The sequence below is a fragment of the Pleurodeles waltl genome, chromosome 6 (genome assembly GCF_031143425.1).
Source record: "Pleurodeles waltl isolate 20211129_DDA chromosome 6, aPleWal1.hap1.20221129, whole genome shotgun sequence".
NCBI classification, from domain to species: domain Eukaryota; kingdom Metazoa; phylum Chordata; class Amphibia; order Caudata; family Salamandridae; genus Pleurodeles; species Pleurodeles waltl.
The window spans coordinates 1112092438-1112114984 of record NC_090445.1 but is presented as its reverse complement, the minus strand read 5'-3'; the positions used below and the strand labels follow the sequence as shown (position 1 = coordinate 1112114984).

The 22547-nt window shown below is 44.8% G+C and overlaps 1 protein-coding gene across 2 annotated transcripts in view; it reads left to right on the top strand.

The window, feature by feature from the left end:
* Window positions 1–22547, top strand: part of CLDN19 (claudin 19) — a 103508-nt gene that overhangs the window by 18416 nt on the left and 62545 nt on the right. For both annotated transcript variants that reach the window (XM_069240260.1, XM_069240259.1), the window contains exon 2: window positions 13134–13298. In XM_069240260.1, coding sequence (XP_069096361.1) covers window positions 13134–13298 — 165 coding nt within the window. The remainder of the gene's footprint in view (window positions 1–13133; window positions 13299–22547) is intronic.

Here is a 22547-nt window from a genome sequence, read left to right as displayed (position 1 = left end):
TTAGTATTGTCGTGCCACCCATTGCTTTTCCACCAGTGGATGTGAGGTGGAATTACTGATACTCCCTTCTGGTTATGCATCTCAGTACCTGGGTCAAGCACCAGGATTGGCTTGCCAGTCAGATGCCTAACATGCCCCCATTTGTCCTCTGCAAAAAAAAAGAGTAGCCCTGAGATGGCATGCAGCCACTATTTTGACTTGGGTAGGGATGGCACAGTTTGTAGGTGCTGTAATCTCCTACTCCCAGTCTACAACAATGTCAAGAATCGTATATGGAGGAAAGCGGGATCATGTTAGTACTGCTTAACTGGCCGTACAAAAAACAGTGATCCCTACCGGAAGATACTCCCGCTCTTTCTCAAGAAATTGTTCCTCAAAATGAGAGGCAAAGTGACAAACACATTCCCTGAAATGGGGAAACAGTTGTTTATGGCTTGCCTTCTTACAGTTCTCTCATGGGACTGGTTGATGGTGTGCTGGGTCTGACCTCATGATGGGTGTGGTGGAGTCATGAGTATTGATTCCCCAACCTTGTGGATTGGCAGGCGCGTTCAAATGGAATATACCATTATAGCTACACATTTATAATAATTAGTCTGAAGTGATCATTTTCTGTTTATATTTTTTATTGTATTCTTGTGTGTCAGTTGTGACACTGTGAAACATATATTGCTACTTCTGTAGGTGTGTACCTCAGAAGGAGGATCTAAGATTGCATTTGATTTATTTTAATTTTACTTTTCGCGCTGCTAGTTTTAGTCACTGCTCTATTGATTCCTATATGGTGAACTTGCAGTAGCTATGACTGGCTGTTTGTGGGGTGTGACTTACTCCAAGGTGTTTCTGGGGTACAATTGACTCTGCATGCTCTGAAGTACATGTGGGTGTTACTGTGGTTGATTGCATACCCTTTTGTTGATGTATGTTTGTGTTTTTTGGCACTCCCTGTATCCCTCCTTCATTTTCCATTTCCTCCTTCTACTCTATAGTGCTTGTTCCCCATCCACTCCCCCATGCCACTCCCACGTGTACTCCAAACATGTATAACCCTAGGTGTTCTTTACAACCATGGCAGAGAATATTGCACATATGACTTAGGACAAGTGTCGCCAGAGATCTCGGCCTTTATCTTTGTAAATTGTAATTGCGATTATGTCAATTAGTGCTACAGAATTTTATGGCAAGGCAGGGAGGCAAATATTATGCATTCCTATGTATTCCCACTCTGACAGCAGCAACTAGAACTTTCCATTTAGAGCTTAGAATAAGAATCTTAACAACATTTTAATCGTGTATAATCCTAAACCAGACAGCCATCTTCCTTCTTTGTTGCCTCTCATGCACAGATAAGTAGTCAGAGTGCAATTTAACATTGCATAGTTGGATTTTCTGGTGCTTTTCTTATGATGTGTTAAGAGAATATGGGCCTGATTCTAACTTTGGAGGACGGTGTTAAACCGTCCCAAAAGTGGCGGATATACCACCTACCGTATTACGAGTCCATTATATCCTATGGAACTCGTAATACGGTAGGTGGTATATCCGCCACTTTTGGGACGGTTTAACACCGTCCTCCAAAGTTAGAATCAGGCCCTATGTTTGAAAAGGGTATGAATAAAGGTTATGGTTCGTTGAGGAATGATTAATTTCTGCTGGGAATGGTAATAAGTAATAATGTTTAAACATTGAGTTGGTAGCAGTCTTGTATGGATTTCATTATTGTTACACTTCGGTGGACATTTGTATTTACTTTTGATTAGGCAGGGATTTCAGCGGTGGGCACGTGGCAAGCGCACAGTGTAATTACTTAGACTCAATAAGGGCATGCGATGTAATTAGTACCAGCAACGGCTCAACTGCAGGTGGACGATGTTAGTTTAATCGGTAGCATCCAAAATTTGAGATCTATAAAAGCGTTGTTATGCCACGCTCTAAACAATGGCCCTCATTACAACTTTGACGGGCGGCGGAGGCCGCCCGCCAAAGTTGCGCCGCAGGAATACCGCACCGCGGTCTGAAGACCGCGGCCGGCATTCTAAGATTTCCCCTGGGCTGGCGGGCGGCCGCCGAAAGGCCGCCCGCCAGCCCAGGGGAAAACGACCTTCCCACCATGAAGCCGGCTCGTAATCGAGCCGGCGGAGTGGGAAGGTGCGACGGGTGCTACTGCACCCGTCGCGTATTTCACTGTCTGCTATGCAGACAGTGAAATACAAGCGGGCCCTCTTACGGGGGCCCCTGCAGTGCCCATGCCATTGGCATGGGCACTGCAGGGGCCCCCAGGGGCCCCGCGACTCCCCCTCCCGCCATCCGGTTCCTGGCGGGAGAACCACCAGGAACTGGATGGCGGGAGGGGGAGTCGGAATCCCCAAGCCGGCGCAGCAAGCTGCGCCGGCTTGGAGGATTCCTTGGGGGCAGCGGGAAACCGGTGGGAGACCGCCGGTTTCCCTTCTCTGACCGCGGCTAAGCCGCCGCGGTCAGAATGCCCCGCGGGGCACCGCCGGCCTGACGGCGGTGCCACCGCGTCCCGCGGCCCTGGCGGTTACAAACCGCCAGGGTCGTAATGAGGGCCAATGTCTTTTTAATGTTGGAAGGCTGCTCGTGCATCGTGTCAGGCGTAGAAGTGCCTAACATTTTACAAGCGATGTAATGATCGGGTTGGTGTTTTGATTGTTGCCGGCTTGCAATGAAGGCGAAAATGCCTTTTAGTCGAGGAGGTTGAGCGGGTATACGCGAGCCGCGTTGTCTTGGCGGTCTCGCGCTTCCAGGAGAACGACGCTACCTTGCCTTCAACAGACCGGTGCTGATGTTTGCCCTGTTGAGATTGCTGTAGGAATCTTTTTACGCCAGCTGCCATTTTAGATTAGGTATAGCCTAAGCAATGATATTGGACAGATGAGGTGAAGGTAGTTAACACTGGGGGTTGAGATTTTTATGAAAAAATAGTAGAGCAGTATTCGATAACATTATTGAAGCAGTGTTTTAAATAATAGTAAAAGTAAGTGGAAGGGAAATTTAATAGGAACGAGGATGAACAGTTTACGTCAGTGGAGAAGAATGCTGTTAATTCATGTGGTTCAAATAAGGGTTGTAAAATGACTCAAAAACGGAAACATTTACAAGACCAGAAAGATAAAAGCATTACATTGAAAGGACATTACAGTCCTCTTGGAAGAAAGAAACTGGCATCTCAGTTGGAGCTGGAAGGAAAGACTAAAAAGGCCACAAAGAGGGTTCACAGAGTGATGTCTCATGACGAGTGACGGAGCAGTGCTGACATAGTAATTTTATGACAAGACCGGAGGCTCTATTATGCGTTCTTTTCTTACTTTATTTCCAATAGCAGCAGTCAAGAAACTACAACTCCCAAGAGGGTTAGTAACAGACTAACCAATGGGAGTAAAACAAGAACTAACGATGGACCAATCAGCTGAGGCCATAACCATAGAGTGTACACTTGACTGCAAACAGCCCTCTTTTCTTGCTGCTCGCAGTCAAGATAAGTACACTCTTTTGGTCTTCCGTCTACTTATTTGTTTATTTAAGTATTTCAGTAAGAATATCGTGTTTTGAAAGTATTTTTCTGTCTAGGTATAAGGTGGTCGCCTTCCTTGCCGCTTCGCGTCATTTGTATTCCCGCCCCCCCCCCTTCTCCCTCCTTCGGGCTGCCGTTTTTTCCCTGGCGCGCGCGTTAACCGCCACGCGTTTTACCAGCCTGTGTTCGTCTCGTTCTGTCAGCGCATTCCGAACTCGCGCGTCTGACAGACGAGGCATTTCTGTACCTGCGCGCTCGGCGGCTTCCGAAGCAGCTGTCTCAGAGCGCCGACTCCGTACAAATTCCTGGCAGTCCGGCCTCCTTCTCCCGACGCATTGCTTGTAATCTCCGGCCCTCCCTCACGGTCCCGCCCCAGGGGAGGAGCTTTGGCATACAACAGAGAGCGTGTTACTCTCTCCTTAACCCCTAGCTTCCCATGATTCTATCCAACTATTCTAACAACTGTTTTTGCTCAGTCATCCTCCCTATTTACGGATAATTATGAATCCTGATACTTCATCTTTAAGCTCTGAGGAGAATGAGGAATCCTTTAAACAGGATTTAAACAAATTTATACAATCCTCAGTGAAAAATGCCTTAAAGGCATCTATGGTTACAATGTCTAAAAACATTGAGAGTTCAGTAATGTCCATGGTGTCCAATCCTATGGCCCATTCTGCGGGGGAAGGCAGAAAACGGAAAGTAAGTTCTTCTTTTAAAATAACAAAAGGCGCACATACAGAGAGTGAGCTTGCCTCACACCAGACTGAGGACTTGGTTCCTCCCAGGCCTCCTTCTAAGGAGGGGAATTCTGCCAAAAAGTCGACCTCACAAACAAAATGTAAATCAAAAACGAAACATATTCCAGCGCCAAAAAAGATTGTTATTTCAAAAGTTTTGGACACAGATGACGAGGACATGGACGAATTATCTCTGTCAGATAATCCCGATGATAGGTTTTCCCCTTCTTCTCCTCCTCCCAAACGTATCAAATTTGCTTCTAGTGACCCCTCGACCAGTGTTGTTGACGCAGAGGGTGTTCCCAGGTCCCTCATTCACCATCCTAATTCCACGGAGTGGTTCCCTTTGGATCACGTAGCTGAATATATTTCTTCCCGTCTGCGCCTTCCTTTGGACAAACAGACACGCTCCAAACTAAAATCCGAATGTCCTAGACCATCTTTGGACTCTAACATTACCGTAACCCCAGCCATTGATGAGTCCCTCATCACATTTTTTACGAAATATGGCAAAGATCCCCGGAAAGGGGTAGACAAAGCCTGGACCACGTGCCAAGATAAACTCCTCGACGTGGTCGGTCCTTTAGCAAGAATACTTGACTTAGCCGAATCGGCCAGATTGGAGGATTCCCCTATAGACCCTTTGGACCTTTCTCTTTGGACCCAAAGAGCCTTTTGCCTTTTGGGCAATGCTAACTCAGCTATCATCCACGAGAGACGTAAGGGTCTCCTTCTCAGAATGGACCCTAAACTGGCTAATCTGGCTACCAGAGATCCCGGCATTCAGGCCGATGGTAAACTCTTCCGAGACTCGTTCATCAAGGATCTTAGTCGTTTCGTTTCCACTTTTTCGTCTATTGACAAAGCCCAACAATCTCTAAAGAAGGTTTTTAACCAGCGTGTTTTTTCCCGGGCCGGTAGAGGTAGGAGTCGATTTACCGGCCGCCAATATAGAAACCAAGGCTCCAGAGGATATTCCAACCCCACCTATTACTACAACCAAGAGTTTAAACCCCACTTCTACCCTCAAAGATCAAGGGGTTTCCGCAATCGTGGCCAGCGCCTCTCCAGATCGTCCAATACCCCAGGTAAGCCAACGTTCTGGCCCTCCCGTGGGAGGTCACCTTCGATTCTTCCTTCAAAAGTGGAAGTCAATTTCTTCAGATCCATGGGTGCTTTCCACTATCCAGGGTTATCGCATCGAACTTCTTTCTCCTCCTTACCAATTATGTCCCCCTCCTCTTCCAAGGTTCTCTCTCGAAATGTCATCTCTAATTTCTTCGGAAATCCAATCCTTGTTAGAAAAAGATGCCATCCAAGGTTGCATCCCAGACTCTTCCGGTTTCATCAGCTCTATCTTTCTCGTCCACAAAAAGAACAAAAAACTAAGACCAGTAATCAATCTAAAATCCTTCAACCAGTTCGTCGTCTATCGACACTTCAAAATGGATACTATTATCCATCTCAGGGATATTTTACTCCAAGGTGATTGGCTAGTCAGACTAGACCTACAAGATGCATACCTGACCATCCCGATCCATCCTTCTCACAGAAAATATTTGCAATTTCTTTGGAATTCAAAAACGTATAATTTTTCCTCCCTTCCATTCGGCCTATCGTCGGCTCCGTGGTGTTTCACGAAGCTCTTAAAACCGGTTGTATCCTACCTTCGATCTCTGGGCTTCAGACTCATTATCTACCTCAACGATATACTAATTATGCATCAAAGCAAATCCTCTCTTCTGACTCAACTGCAGATAACATCTACTCTCCTGGCAGAGCTCGGTTTCCTCATGAATCACGAAAAATCTGTGGTGGTTCCTTCACAACAAATAGAGTTTCTAGGCTTCCAAATAGATTCGGTTTCGGCATCTCTGTTCCTTCCCCGTGCCAAGGTTTCCGCAATCAAAAAAGAGTTGGTTTTAACTCTCCAAAAAGACTCTATCTCCCTCAGAACTCTAGCAAGAGTCGTCGGCCTTCTTTCTTCTTCCATCCAGGCCATCTTCCCAGGACCACTTCATTACCGTGCCCTCCAGCGCCTCAAGATTCTACATCTTCATCGAGGTTTGGCCTTCTCCGACCTCGTGTCTCTAGACCAAGAATCCCAACTCGAAATCCAATGGTGGATATCCCATTTAGAGGCTTGGAACGGCAGATCCCTCTTCCCCTCTGTGCCCGATCTTGTGTTAGAATCAGATGCAAGTCTCACGGGTTGGGGAGCCCGTTGTGGCTCGATATCGACTGGCGGTATATGGTCCGCAGAGGAGTCCAGATTGCACATAAATTGTTTAGAGCTTCTTGCAGGCTCCTTTGCGATCAGAAGTTTTACGAAAAACAGAGCAAGTTGCTCCATTCTGCTCCGCGTGGACAACATATCCGCGGTTCGTTACATAAACCATCTGGGAGGCACCAGGTCCAGACCCCTTGCTCTTCTGGCCAAGAGCCTCTGGGAGTTTTGTCTGTCCCACAAATTTTCCCTTCTTGCCGAGTACCTCCCAGGCTCTTTGAACTCCAATGCAGACTGGCATTCCCGACAAATCTCGGATTCCAGCGATTGGAAATTACACCACTCTGTCTTTCGCCAAATAGAAAGGAAATGGGGCCCCTTTCAGGTGGATCTTTTTGCATCCAGACTCAACTCTCAACTTCCTTGTTTCTTCAGTTGGCGCCCGGATCCGTTGGCCTTAGCTACAGACGCCTTTCTACAGGATTGGTCCAGAACCCTCAATTACGCTTTCCCTCCTTTTTATCCTAATCAACAGAGTATTAAATCAAGTCAGGCGTCAAAAGACGTCCCTTGTCCTGCTAGTCCCCTTTTGGCAATCTCAAGTTTGGTTTCCACCTCTCCTCGAACTCACTGTAGATTTTCCAATCTTACTCCCCTCATTTCCGTCTCTCCTCCTAGACCCTCTCGGACGGCCCCACAATCTGATTCTCAACAAATCGTTAGTCCTATCAGCCTGGTACATTTCCGGCCTACCCAGCGGTCCTTCCTTATTTCGTCAGAAGCTTCAGAGCTCATCAACAATGCATGGGCGCCTGGCACAAGGCGAGCCTACAGATCAGCTTGGTCTCTTTGGTCAAGCTGGTGTGTGGGAAAATGTGCCGATCCCTTTTCAGCAGATTTAAACCTAATTATGAATTTTCTAGCGGCCCAGGCGGGTCTGGGTAAATCATATCGTACAATCAATCTTTACAGATCCGCTATTTCTATGAACCATTCTAATATCGATGGCAAACCTATCGGGATCCATCCCTTAATTTGTCGCCTTTTAAAAGGAGTCAAACTCTCAAAACCTCCTACTGCCAAATACTCCCATGTTTGGGACGTTTCATTGGTTCTGAATCTTCTACTTTCTTGGCCAGACAATCCGAGTCTTTCCTTAAAAATGCTGTCTGCCAAACTCACTATGCTTCTATGCCTAATTTCTATCAAAAGAGTTTCTGATGTTAAGTCCCTAGATGTCTCTGCTCGCCAGTTTCTACCTTCAGGTGTTTTATTTCACATTGCCAAATGCACCAAAACTAATTTACATTCAGTGTTCTATCCTTTTTTCCCCGATAAACCAAAATTATGTGTGGGTCTTTGTTTAAAAGAATACGAAAAAAGAACTGTTAACCTGAGAACGTCCTCCTCTAACCAACTGTTGATTTCCTTTCGCAAACCTCACAATCCGCTGACTTCCGCAACCCTGGCTCGTTGGGTCAAATTGATTATGTCCCTAGCGGGAATTGACACTTATGTTTTTGGAGCCCACTCCTCCAGGGGGGCCATGGCCTCTAAAGTGTTCGCTCTGGGATCTAGTTTGGAGGACATTCTCAGGTCGGCAGATTGGTCTAATGATAATGTTTTCAAAACTTTCTATTGTAAACCTGTTAGAACTGCTTCTTCAGTAGTTATTGATAAGCTTTAAACTCGCATAATAGAGCCTCCGGTCTTGTCATAAAATGTAGATTTTCCTAGTAATTTATGACGGAAAGTCTTAATTTTATTAAAGACACGGAGGCGAATATTATCCCACCACTGTACTTTTTAATATGTACTTTCTCTTTCCCTCCCAGCGACTCCTGCATTGCCTCCAGCTTCCGGATAACGCTGCTGGCTCCATCATCGCATCTTTCGAGAACAACCCACGAGATGTGTCATCACAACCTTCTCAAGATCATCTACCTTTACCATCGTACTCTCGGTTTATTGCTGTGGTTCAAGAAGTTTGTTCCGTTTCCTTGACTTTGGCGATTGTGGGACTCATTTACCCTTTGTTTTATGATTCTCTCTGACTTGCTCGTTCAAGAAAAGAGGGCTGTTTGCAGTCAAGTGTACACTCTATGGTTATGGCCTCAGCTGATTGGTCCATCATTAGTTCTTGTTTTACTCCCATTGGTTAGTCTGTTACTAACCCTCTTGGGAGTTGTAGGTTCTTGACTGCTGCTATTGGAAATAAAGTAAGAAAAGAACGCATAATATTCACCTCTGTGTCTTTAATAAAATTAAGACTTTCCGTCATAAATTACTAGGAAAATCTACATTAGCTGCTCTCAGGAATGGGGGACACTGATGATGATAAAACTGAAAGGAAGAGACAGAAGAAACATTTGGAAAGTAAGGAACAAGTAAAGGATGTGAAAGATCCTCTTGGAGGAGTGTATGTTTGATCCTCACATGAATCAACATCATTTGTCCCCACAGTGGGTTCCAACTGACTGTGTGGCAGAGTATTTTGAGTTTTGGGTTAGATGTGAGATGCCCAAAGAGATGAGAACTAGATTATGTTCAAAGTGCCCCAGACTGTCTTTAGCCAACAAAGTGGCTTACACTCCTGAATTGGATCCAAAAACTATGGCTTTCTTAAACAAGTCACGGTTAGACTCTAGGAGAGGTTTAGACAAACGTTTGAAGGGCTGCCAGGACAGATTGTTGAATGTATTTGGGCCCTTAATGCAGATTTTTTATATGTTTGAGGAGGCATATTTGCAGGAAACATCTATTGATGTACAAGAGCTGTGCCAATGGGTGCAGCAGGCTGTTTGTTTGCTGGGTAATGCCAATGCACTCTTATGTGTTGAGCAAAGGAAAAGTATCTTTAGGAAACTAGACCCTAAACTGGCATACCTCACAAGTAAATTATTAGGGCAAGCGGTCAATATTATGCTCTTTGAGGAAGAGTTTGTAAAGGAAATGGCAAAATATGTTGGAACCTTTAATTCTATTCACAAAGCGATGAGTAAGGTTTTTGGAGGGGGGCTAGGAGAATGCTGAGAATCATGTGAGCTTCGTTTTCACAAGGGTATAGACCCTCAGGATATCAATCAACAGGATTTTTTTCCTCAAAGGCAGAGAGGAAGAGGAAGATATAGGGAAGACAGAATGGCAAGAGGACAACAAGGTAAAATATACTTTGTGTACCCCAATAAAGCTGGGTGGCAGACTCACCCATTTTTTGGAAAGATGAAAGAAGATAACTGCAGTGTTTTGGGTTTTAGAAACAGTGCACAGTTATCATATAGATTTTGTGGGGTACCAGTGCATGTGAAGTGGCTGAGGGCATTAAGGTTTACAAAGAAACAAACAAGGCTGGTAAGTCAGGAAGTAGAGGAACTTTTAAAAAAGGGAGCCATAGGAATATCACGCAGTGATTCAGTAGTTTTTGTAAGCAATTTGTTTTTAGAGGAGAAAAAATATAAGGGAATGAGACCAGTAATAAACATGAGAGAGTTGAACAACTGGGTGCAATACAATCATTTCAAGATGGAAGGTATCCATTTGTTAAGGGACCTGTTAAGAAAAGAGGATTGGCTGAGGTGCCAGGATTTGAAGGATGCATATTTGACAGTCCGGGTATGTCGGGGGCTGAGAGATTTTCTGAAATTTCAGTGTAAAGAAACGATGTGGACGCTCAAAACTCTCCCATTTGGTCTTACATCAGCACCATGGTGCTTCACAAAGGTGATGAGACCAATAATGGAGTGGCAGTGGTCGCGAGGGATCCATTTCATAGTTTATTTAGATGACATTTTTATCATGTTGGAGAGCAAGGAGCTAGCTGAGGAGCAAACAGATCTAGCATTATGGCTATTGGAGGACTTTGGATTTGCGGTGAACAGGAAGAAGTCATGTTTAGAGCCATGTCAGGAGATGGTGTTTTTAGGGTTTCAGATTCAGACGTCAAACTGTGTGTTGATGTTACCAGTGGAGAAGGTGCAGAAGATTCACAGAGAGACAAAGAGGATGTTGGAGTGCAATTGGGTCTCCTTACGGCAGATAGTAAGGATTTAGGGTTTGTTGTCAGCGTCAATCAGACAATTTTTACTGCCCTTTACACTATTGAACTGTGCAGAGACTGAAAGCAAGGTATCTACGCAAAGGAATGAGGTACTCTGAGAAGGTTCAAATGGATGTGGAGACAAAAGTAGAGCTGGAATAGTGGTGAGGAAACCTTGACCAGTAGAATGGGAGAGCAATTTTTGGTGAGGTCACAAACATGGCAATAGAGTCAGATGCCAGTCTTCTGGATTGGGGAACAAGATGCGGTTCGCTTACAACAGGGGGGAAGTGGTCATTGGAGGAAAAGGAAATGCACATCAACTGTTTAGAGTTGTTGTCAGCATCCTTTGCTGTGAGGAGTTTTGTCAAGGACCTTGTAAGATATTGTGTGTTGTTGAAGATGGGCAATGCGTCTGGTGTGAGGTACGTGAATAAGTTAGGAGGTCCACGTTCAAAGGCTTTAGCGGATTTAGTGAAATAATTTTGGCATTTTTGTCTAGGCCAGATTAACATGGTATAGGTTCACCATATACCAGGTCTGAGCAATATAGTGGTAGACTGGAAGTTAAGGGATTCAAATGATCGAATGGTGAATAGAGCAAGGCATTGGAGAGCAAGCAGGGCCAGTTGAAAGTGGATTTGTTTGCAAGTGGGTTGAATGCTCAAATACGTAGGTTTTCCAGCTGGATGCCAGATCCTGAGAGGCAGGCAGTGGATGCGTTCTTGCAGAAATGGGAAGTAGATTGCAATTGCCTTGACTCAGAGATTAGTGTTAAGTGAGAATCACTCCTAAAGAGTGGAATGACCTGCAGCTACACATTACAGCCGCCTCACTTCTTGAATTCTGCATGAAGACCTGTTTTTTTGGTAGTCCCACTATGCTCTAGTTGTGGCTAGACTTATGCCTGTTCCACACCAGGATACCCTCCTGGTTGAACGTGCACTCTACAAATCTGAATAACATAACATACAGGAGTGGTGAGGGTCTGATCCAGCATGCCCACATATTTAAACCATAAACTATGCCTAAATATTTGCTCCCCAATATAACTCATTTACAAAATTGCTGTGCTTAGTATGATGACTAAAGCTAACCATTTGCACAATAGCTTATGTCAGAAATGATTAAGAGCGGACGGTCTGGTGTCCTTTTTTTCCTCACTGTCACCATCAGGTAAAACCAGGCAGTCACAAACAAAAAATGATGACAACCACACCCTGGGAGAAAACGTCCTGGGTGTGAGGGACATTAGTTTTTTGTTTTTCACAAACAAACTCCCCCTTTGGGTGTTTGTGAAAAACAGAAAATAATTGTGTCTTCTTTTAGGCAGCCATGCACCAAAGGTTTGATGCCTTCACAGTAGCCTCCATGGCGGCAACTTCTGGAAATGCACAGAGATCACTGCTGGGCCGGCAGTGATCTGTAAAAATGGCAGCCCTTTGTCAATCACAGTGTTGGTTGTAATGTCCCTGATGGACAGAGGTACAAACACCAATATCAGGCCATTAATCTCTTATGCACCCTTCCCTATGATTTGGCCATGACTTTTATAACAAGCTGCTAAAGTACTAATAACTAGCTACACAGGATATTATGGAATCGTAATACGGCGGACGGGACATCCGTCACACTTGTGACAGAGTAGCCCATCCGCTAAACTCTAAATCAGGCCCTAAGTGTTTCCAAAATGAAAGTGCACCCTTAAAAATGTGAACATATCCTGTGAAGAATGAAATTCAACCCAAATCATTCTGCTGCATCCAAATGTCAGGAGCTATTTGTTGTCTGCTGTAAAAGAAACCCAAGCTCATACCGTAAAATTTATCTATTCCAATAGTGTATTATTCTTATTAAAACTATAAATAATGGTATATTAATAACAAAGCTGTACTAGAAGTGATGTCACTTCAGAACGTGTTGTGTATAATGCATGAGTAATATTTAATATTTTGGGGGTAATTCATAATGGTAAATTTGGTTGTAAATGTATCTTTTTTACACCTGCCGGGAATTCAGAAAGGTATTCCTAGCAGACTGAAAATGTTTTATGGGTGTAGGTTTCTCTGTCACTTGTTTGGACTAATCCACACTGATAAATCCCACTCATGGGGTGGGAGAGGGCATTCTGAGTTGTGGTCTGCTTCAAAAGTTTGAGGCTGCACAAACACAATTTTATGGGCATTTCCAAACCTCAATTCGACCACTAAAAACCGTGGGAATTGTCAGAGATTTACTCAAGTGCAGGGCTTGCGTAACTCACTTTCCAGGGTTGGTAAGACAACAGATCATCCCTGCATTTTGTGGTTATGGGAAAGTTCTTTCTTCATGGGGAAACAGACCCGGAAAGGCTTTTTGCTGTGATATTTCATGATGGGTCAGTACCCCTATGGGCATGGAGATGGCTGGTGCAAGTGCAAGTTTGTGGTATAGTTTAAGAACTAGGACAAACAAAATGTGTTTAAAACTTAAACTGATGCCATGAATACATTTTAGAAATGGTACTGCAGGGCTAGATGGCTCCTACTGTACTTAGCAGTTTCAATGTTTGTGATATATTTATTTGTAACTTCTTTAATCGACTGTTTTCAATTGCAGCTCATATTCAGACTTCACGGGCACTCATGGTGGTTGCTGTCCTTCTTGGATTCGTTGGTATGATCATCAGCGTTATGGGCATGAAATGCACAAAAGTTGGAGACAACAATCCAATCACAAAAAGCAGAATTGCTATTTCTGGTGGGGTAATGTTCCTTCTGGCGGGTAAGTGATTTTTTGACACATAACCCAACCATGCATTCAGTGGTCATGAGAGCAATATAAACTAATACATGATGTTTATATAATGCCATGACTATACCCAGACTGCATGTAAAGTGCAAATAGATACTGTATGCGAATTATCAAATTGGTAACTGGCAAAAACGTATTCAGTCCTTAATGGAAATATATGTTTTCTAATACAAATGATAAAAGAATATTTATATATCTTACAGCAATCAAGAGCTTTTCCTTTTTTCAAATAAAAACATAACCAAATTAGACAAAACAGTCATGGTAAATCATGCTTGATTAAATCGCCATCCTACAAATTTAATCGTGAAACAAAAAGGAACAGGGAATGGTGGGCTAAAAAAGGACTGTAAACAAGTGAAAATACAGAGACTCGCTTCCAGAACTGTGAATGGTATCTCATTCCATCATACTCAGGAGGAAGTCTCTCAGACAGTTGGATTTTAAATCTCAGATTGAGAACGGATGCAAGAAACATAATCTAAAATGTGATGCTGGTTTCTAGAATGGCTCTGAGACATTTAATAATTGTGAGATATTATCATTAACCATAATGGAGAGTTAACATTACAAGTCGGTAACCTTTTCTTCTCCATCATGGGATATTCTGTGATAAACTAGAGAAAGAAGCTTGAAATTGTGGGAGAAGCAGGATAGAATAAATTATTTAGCCAACTGGTTAGGCAGGGAAGCCAGATTTACCAGGATGTAAATCCTTGAGTAAGAGCCAATGTAGTAATGTTTAGCAAATGTATATATTGATCTCCATATTGTGGCCTAGCAAATGAGTGTAACAGAGCCCTTCTTCATTACAGAAGCAGTGGCTGCCTTCCTTAAAGTAGCCTGTGTCCTGGGTTTATTCAGTAAGGGTCTAATGCCTTTCATGTACTGATTAACGATTAAAGAGCTTATTCATCTGTCTGCATTGCTTTGAAAGGTCCCACCCTGTGTGGACAGTTCCATAATGAGCAAATAGATGCTTAAACATTTGCATGTCTCTGGTTTAGTCTACGTAATAACAAATCACTCTCTGTGTTTAATGTGTGCAAAGAGCTTTCTACTAGAGTGGTAGGTTTCAGGAAGAAGTTGGAAATGAAACTGTCTACTTGATGGGAAAGTTAACTCTTAGAAGAAAATAAGACAAATCTGGTCTAAATAAGACTTAGTGCCTGATTTAGATCTCGGTGGATGGAATACTCTTTTCCAAACATGACGGATATTCCAACCACCGTATCGCAATCTCCGTAGGATATAATGGGATCGTAATACGGCAAACAGGATATCCGTCACGTTTGTAACAGAGAATTCCCCTGCGTCAAGATATAAATCATAGCCTCTTTCTTACACAGAGTTTGAAAATCACTGGCTTTTCTAGCTGATGTTACGCAACTAGGATAGCAATGTTTACAAGTGAGACGTTTCACATCTGTTTCGTGCACAGGCTCAATTTATAGATGCTGTGTTCCAGTTCTCACTTAGGGGAAAGCTTTATTCCAGAGGAAACACATTCTTTGGACATGCTATGGAACCTATAATTACTGGAACCTTAAATAGAGTTTATAAAAAGGACAGCTAAGCAGTAATATTAGCCAAATGCGCCTTTTTGAAATATCTTTATTGTTTTATCATAGTATTTGCCTTGTAAACATAATAACAGTGGTGTTGGCAAGTAATACATGGCGGTACAGGTACACAGTATAGCAGTTCACTAAAGAAAGTACAGGGGCATTGCACCACACCTTCATACTTTCCCATCCTCTGAAGAATAAATCAGAAGATCTAATCTAAACTATCAAACAATACAGTAAAACTAACTCCTGTTGCCCGCCGTCCCCTGATGTCATGTCCAAAGTATGACCAATATGTGTGTGTGTTTCTTCTTTCAGCACCATTTTCATGCACCCCGACATCTGTCCCTAAACTCTCTCGACCTTCCCCCCAAGTCAGTCATCTCCCAGCCTCCAGCACGGCAACATTCACACAACCCTCAGATTGAACCACCATTCGGGCTAGGAGCCTACACCACTCCTGTAACGCACCAACTGGTCACACGACAGACATCCACCATGGTGACGGGCCGAGCAATCTCTTCAACCTCTATATGAGCATCTCATCAATCCATGGGTTGGCACTTCCCGTCCCTGAAGTCAGCATGCACCAATAATTCTGTTGATGACCCTCTAACCACATCCTTCTGCCACATACACAAAAAAGGAGTCACAGCTGCCTTCCAAGACATAGCTATGCGGCTTTTGGCAAGTACTAAAGCCACATTCTGAAATTTTGCTAGCTGTCTCGTCTTCTTAGTCACCACTCCTGTATTAAGTAAGCATTGCAGTGGATCCTGTGGTAAAATAGAGGCTGTCACTTGTGAGAGACACTGGCTAACCTCCTGCCAAAACTCTGTGACTACCGAGCAGGCCCACACCATGTGAATAACATCCTCATTCTATATCTGTCATCTAGGGCAGGCGGCCCTGAAACCCACATATATCTTCCCTATCCTATCCAGAGTGAGGTATATATGGTGTGCAGACTTTAGTCCCTTGCAAAATCTGGAATTTTTACTAAAAGCCTTACCTCCCACCACCACTCAAGAACCTGGGTACCTGGAATAAAAGACCCTCGTATTAGTGCCGCATAGAGTCCTAAGACTACCTGCCTTGTTCTGGTCATGCCTAACACCATTTCTAGCTGATCCACTGCTGGTGGCAATTTGCAGTCAGACCCCCACTTCTTACCCATCACCCCATGAAGGGCCAAGTATAAAAGTAATTGTCCAGGGTCTAAGTCATTCTTGGTATGCAGGTCATCAAACTGGTGTAGTTTCCTCTCAGTCACTACATTTCCCACCTTGTAAGTCCAACTGCTGTCCATCCCCCATCTAGGGCATCTCTGCCAATTGTTTACAAAGAGGCCTGGTCCACAGCAGGAGACACGGAGCAGAGGGCACCACCCTCCTGCCACTGTGTATATATTTTCTCCAACACCAGGTAGCCACCCTTAGTACCACATTAGGAATGCCAAGAAAGGAGGGAGAGCCCAAGGACCACTCCAATAATGACCTTTGATTAAAATCAGGCACGATCATTTCCCGTTCAGGTATCAGTGCTTCCCCAACCAACGCATCGCCCAATGGAGCTGTACAGTAGCTTAGTAAAGCTCACAGTTGGGTGCCCCTAAATTCTGGTCCTCTATCGTGGCATACAAAGTAGAAATCATGACCAAATGTCTCCCATTTCCCCATATGAGAGAGGCACGTTGTTGCTGCAGGTCCACAAAAAAAGGGTTTTTTCAGGATAACTGGTATGGCTGCCAAAATATAGAGATGTCTGGGGAGAATCAGCATTTTTGCTACTGACACCCAACCCATGGGAGACAGGGGTAGCTGTGCCCAAAAGGGCAGGGATCACCAAATCGATGTCAGCACCTAATCTAAGTTACCCTCTTTAAGGTCATTTTCCATGCGATGTATCTGAGTCTCTAGTTATTTAATGGTGACAATTTTCCACTGCTGCAGGACATCTACACCTATTTGGATTTAGATGTCGGTAAGAGGAGGAATAGAATTGATTTTCTTCAGTTAATGAGGAGTCTGGATATCTGTCCAAAGTCGTCTAGGACTTAAATAACATCGGAGAGGATGGTAGGGTCCGCCTTCGGATATATTACGGTGTCATCGGCGTACATTGACACCACATCAGGGTGTCCAGAAAAACAGATACTCTGCTGATATGCCAGAGTACACAACAAACATGCTATTGCTAGGGTGAGCAATAAGGGAGAAAGGAGGCACCCTTTTCTGGTGCCCTGTTCAATGTCAAACCTGCCTGTTATAATCTCACCTGTACAAACCCTGGCCATACGACACTCGTATAGGACTCCAGTCCACCTGCAAAACTCTTTTCCCATCCCCACTTTGGCCAGTACAGTCTGCAGATAGACCCACCCCAGGGTATCAAATGCTTCTTGATATCCAAGGAGGCTATCCAACAGTGGGTGTCTGATCTGCATACCCATTCCATAATACAAAACAGACAGAATAGTTCAAGAATGTGTTTCTACCGGAAATGAAACCATTCTGATCCAAATTAATTATATTCTGTAGAAAGGAATTAATTTGGTTGGCTAGCACTTTTCCCAGAATCTTGTAATCAAAATTAAGCAGGGAGAGGGGGTGGTTTGATGACACCTCCAATGGGTCCTGTACTGGCTTCTAAAAGCACCGTTATTAGAGCCTCTGTCATAGAATCTGAAAGCCTAAGACATTTTTTCACCTTTTCGTAGATCTGTAAGATCTGAGGAGCCAGTTGGGTTTGATAAAACTCAATGGGTAGCCCGTCTGTGCAAGGAGTCCTCCCCCTGGCCATCTGTTTTATCACTAATTTAATCTCCACCAGAGATAGTGATGCGTCGAGCTCCTGTCTCTGTATCAGTCACAATGTACCACAAATAAGACGATATCAACCACTGGTCTGTGCCCTCAGAGAACCTATAGAGCACCCTATAGTAGCTATTGAATTCTCCATTAATACCCAACTATGAGCTACGAGTACACTATGGGGTCTGCCGCTGCCTGAATCACTCCTATGGGGTATCTCTACGCGAAGTGACCAGGCCAGCAAGCCACCTGCCTTATCACCCAGCTGATGTTGGCGTTTAACGTATTCTTTGTAATCCAATGCAGACAGACGTCGTAATGTCTCCTTGTACTTTGCTCTAATATTTTCCAGCATAACATTTGACTCTGGATTAGCTGTACATTCCCTTTTCACTGCTTTCATGTGCTCCTCTTGCCTCAGTACCTCCTCCCTCAACCCTCGCTTCATTCCATATTGCGTGGTCATGCACACCTCCCTAATCACCACCTTGAAGGCATCCCATTGCACCACTGCATCCATAGCGGACCCTTAATTGTCAGCAAAATATCTGTCTATATGCTCACCTACATGAGTTCTGAATGGTACATCCCCCAATCAGCTGTAATCCTCATGTGGGTATCTCGAGACATTGTTGCCCCCCACAAAAAAGGTGACCAGCAATGGAAGTGATCTAAAAGTGCTTGCCCAGATACTCAGCATGCATATATTTACTCACTAGGGCCACACTGTCATAGATCATGTCAATCCGTGTGTGCAGAGTATGGCGTGCCGAGTAATGTGAGTAATCCCACAGACATGGATTTAAGCTACGACAGACATCCATCCCCTGTACATTATGTGCCCACTGTTGCAACTACCTGTTGTTAGTATGTGACTAAGCTCCCACTACAGGTGTAGTCGGCCCGTCACTCCTAAGATCAGGGACATAATTAAAGTACCCACACCAGAAAATTGGGGAAAGCGCTGATCGCAGGAGCACTGGCATCAATGAGGCAAGGAAAAGGGGTTGTCTCACATTCGGAGCATATAATGTGTTCAATGTGAGAGGCTCACCATCTAGGGTGCCTTCCAGAGACCCCAGATGCCACCCATATCAAGATACCCCTGGCATATGCCTAGTAAGTGGTACTGTGGAGCAAACCCTGCAAGTGCTTGCGTAACTTAGTGAGTTCCCCTGCCAAAAAAGTGTCTCCTGGAGACAGGCAAACTGGATCCAGTGGTATTTTAAGTATGATTGAATCTTGTAACATTTGCTACATGTGGCTATCCCCCTCACATTCCACATCGCAATTAGGTATTCTCGTCTGCCTTATAAGCTGTGTGTGCTGAAGAGTATTTGTGACAACAGGTGTAATGAGGGACCTGTGGAGGCAAGAACAGGCATAACTGTTGAAAACCAAACATGAAAACATAATAATCAAACTCCAACAATCCCACATCCCTCGCCGCACCATCAATCGGACACAGCCAATGAACTCCACCAATTATTCGGCAAGCAATCTTTAATCGTTCTGCCTCCAGGGGTGGTCCAAGCAAACCATGACACAAGAGTGGAATCCGGTATCCCTGTTATCAGCACTGCACAATTCTCCTCCCCACAAAACTGTTCAAGTGCCGCCACCCCTCCTACCTCACCCAGGTGGACAACCTAGTAAACATCACAATAACAAAGAAAAGGCTATCACTCCAAATAATGACACATCAGTAGTTCTACCATCATTGGTGTAACCTGAGGGCCACCTGTCCGTTCAGCAATTATCTCCGCTACATGCAAAGGGTCCACAGACCCCACTGTGTCAACACCAGAGTGTTGAATGTTGAAGCCTGGCACAACTGATTGTTTCACTGCAACCAGCACCTCTGCCCTGCCCATCATGGCCTGCGCCTTAGTTGGTTTACCTTGGATGTTTCTTGTGGAGCACCGTCTGTTCCTCTGTGTCTTCCACTCAACCTCAGCCTCTGGCAGGATACTGCATTGGAATACACCCCTTGTTTCTAGCCAGGCCCACACTTCCTTTGGGGTAAGGAAGAAGAGAGTCTCATTGTCTGTGATGACCTTTAGTTTCGCCTAGTACTACTGGGCATATATAAACCACTGGAGACGGAGGCGCTGCTTCACCTCATGAAACAACTCCCTCTGTCGGCAAACATCCACTGTGCAATCTGGGAAAATTGTGATGGTGTTGTTGTCCACTGTCAAGGGCCCGGAGCTCTAGTGATCAACAGAATGTTGTCCCTGGCCTGAAAATTTAACAATCTCACCACCACTGGCCTTTGAGGGGCTCCCAAATTAGGAGGGGGACAGGCACTCTGTGGGCCCGTTCCACCGAGAAGAAGGTTGAGGTCTTACCCCTCAACTTGAGATCTGTCAACCAAGTCTCTTTGTACAAATCCATGCTCAGCCTCTCCACCCCTTCAGGCAGCCTCACTACCCGGATGTTATTCCTTCGGGAGCGACCATCCTCATTGTTCACCCTGGCACGTAATACTGCTACCTCTTTCCAAAGAGACTCTTTTATGTTGATGATGGTCCACCAATGAGGGGCGCATGGATACCAACTTCAACTCTGTGTCCTTCTCTCTGTCTTTAAGCTCTTTGGTGTCTTCCTGTAGAAACCCCACCTCCATCATCAAGGTGTCCAACTTGGGCTCCAGAGAAGTTTTGAGACTACTTATAGAGGCCAGGAGTTCTGCGAACTTCTCTGTGTGATCCTGAAGGAGATGCTCCGTTGCCAATACCTTCGGTGGATGTCTGTGGTCAGTCGCAGGTGCAGTCTTGTCTGAGCCCCTTCGCTGACCTTTCTATCCTTCACTTTATCCATTAATGTGTCTTAATGCCCAAAGGCAGTAGTGTGTGAACCCACCCAGCAAAAGGCAGGTAGTGTTGTTGAGGACCCCCTATGCACCGTCCATGCATCAGGGCATACAATCCAAGCAAAGTGGCAGAAAGGTAAATCCTGTGTGAGGAGGGAAGAAGAACGCCAAATCACATAAAGGAGGGATGGTGGGGGAGACATACAGTAGCGTTGAGAGAAACTGCGGGCCTTGTTAGCCCCTCCGAGTGTTATTAGCTGCCAGTCCAGACAAGCAATATCTCAATATGTATTAGAGATAGCATGCCAGGCGTTCTGGCATCCGAGTTGTACAGCGTCGCACTTCCAAGCCCCTCTGCCAGTGGCGTGTAAAGCACGGTACACATGTCCCCCAGCAGCCCCCCTGGTCCTCAGTTAGTGCTGGAGCATGTTCCCTCTCACCTTGCTTCCACCCTGCTCAGTGCCGCTGGACTATATCGGCAATGTTGCTTTGCCTTCTCCCGAACAATGAGGGGTAGTCCACTGCATCTCCTCAAATCTTCAGATTGCCAAATACCATGTTGCTGCATCAGTCGTGTCGTTGTCAGTGGGCCTACCGTCGCGACTTGTTCTTCGGCTGTCAGGGGGACATGTACACTTTCAGCTCGTACCCACCGTACTCCATTCCCACACCTTGTTCGGAGCAAGCGTCACCAGTTCCCCCAATTAGGGCAGGGTTTGGGCCGCAGACTGTGGCGCTCCATAAGTGTGCCACACCACACAGCTCCTCTCTAATACAGCAAACAGTTCACCTTCAGTGGTCACCAGATTGCCATTCCTGCCTCTGTGAGGGGTGTGCTCATGTACTCTTCCGCCATCCCTGCCTTCGGCTGTGTCCCCTCTGTACCTGATGGGGCACCATCCAACCTTCTGGGCACGGAGAGGGGACAGCGACGGAGGTTGGGCCATTCCAAAGGCCACAGCATTAGGCAAATAGGCTGTGTCTATTGTAGGGGCCCCTTGGCATCAATCAGGAGCTCCCAGTGGGGCTTAGTGGGATGTACTCATTTCTGGGATCCCAGCAAGTATTCCAGTCCCACCGCAGAATGAATTCATGGGGGACAGCTGCAGATATCTAGATGGGGCGGGCCTGAGCTTGCATTCATAGGACTGTCTTGGTCGCCATCATGGACACGCTTCAGCCAAATGTGCTTAATAGAGGATAAATGTAGGGCAGAAGTAGTCATACTTTGCTCTCTCTTCCTGCTTCTGCTCTTAGGTCTGACTGCATCTATAAACAAATTCTTCCAATTGAAGGAGTATTAGCATCTTATACTACTTCAGGATGGTCATGCAGTCTTCTGCTTGGGAGTCTGTATTGAAAGCACTCAGGAGCTAGGTGGTTAAGCTCAGCAATCAAATACTGACTGAGAATTTGAAATTTGCTTGACATCTTAGAGAGGACGCCTTATCTGCAGGTATGTCTCCTGTGCGTCTGTATAGATAACTGCAGGTGATGTGAGTATCACCTTTGGCAAAGCCAGTCAGAAGCAATGAAAATTATCTTGACCATGTACTCCCTGAATGTGGAGATCACCTTAGGTAGAAGTGGGCTTGAATGGAAGTTTTAAAGAATTGTTGCAGATCAATGTATCAAAAGGACATCTCACTTACAGAAATTCTCTCAGAATCTTGAGCCTTAATCTGGGCATTTCAGATTTGCATCTGTGGTGAACAGATTTCTCATTGGACCTAAAAACACAGAGAAATACATGTTAGCACATTGGAAGAAGGGGTGAGTGAATTATTTTTTTAAACCAGAGGGAAATTCTTTTAATTTCTGCTGGTGTCATATCTGCCAGTAACAGACTTAAAAATGTGAAAGGCAGGTAGACTGTCCTACAGCATAAGTATTCATCTTTCCGTGCAGGGAGGAATTTATGGCATGAGGAATATTTGTGCACTTTGTTCTGTCTGAGGTAAATATGTACCAGCACCCTTGCAACATCATCTTCTTGCAGCACCATCATCATAGAGAATATACA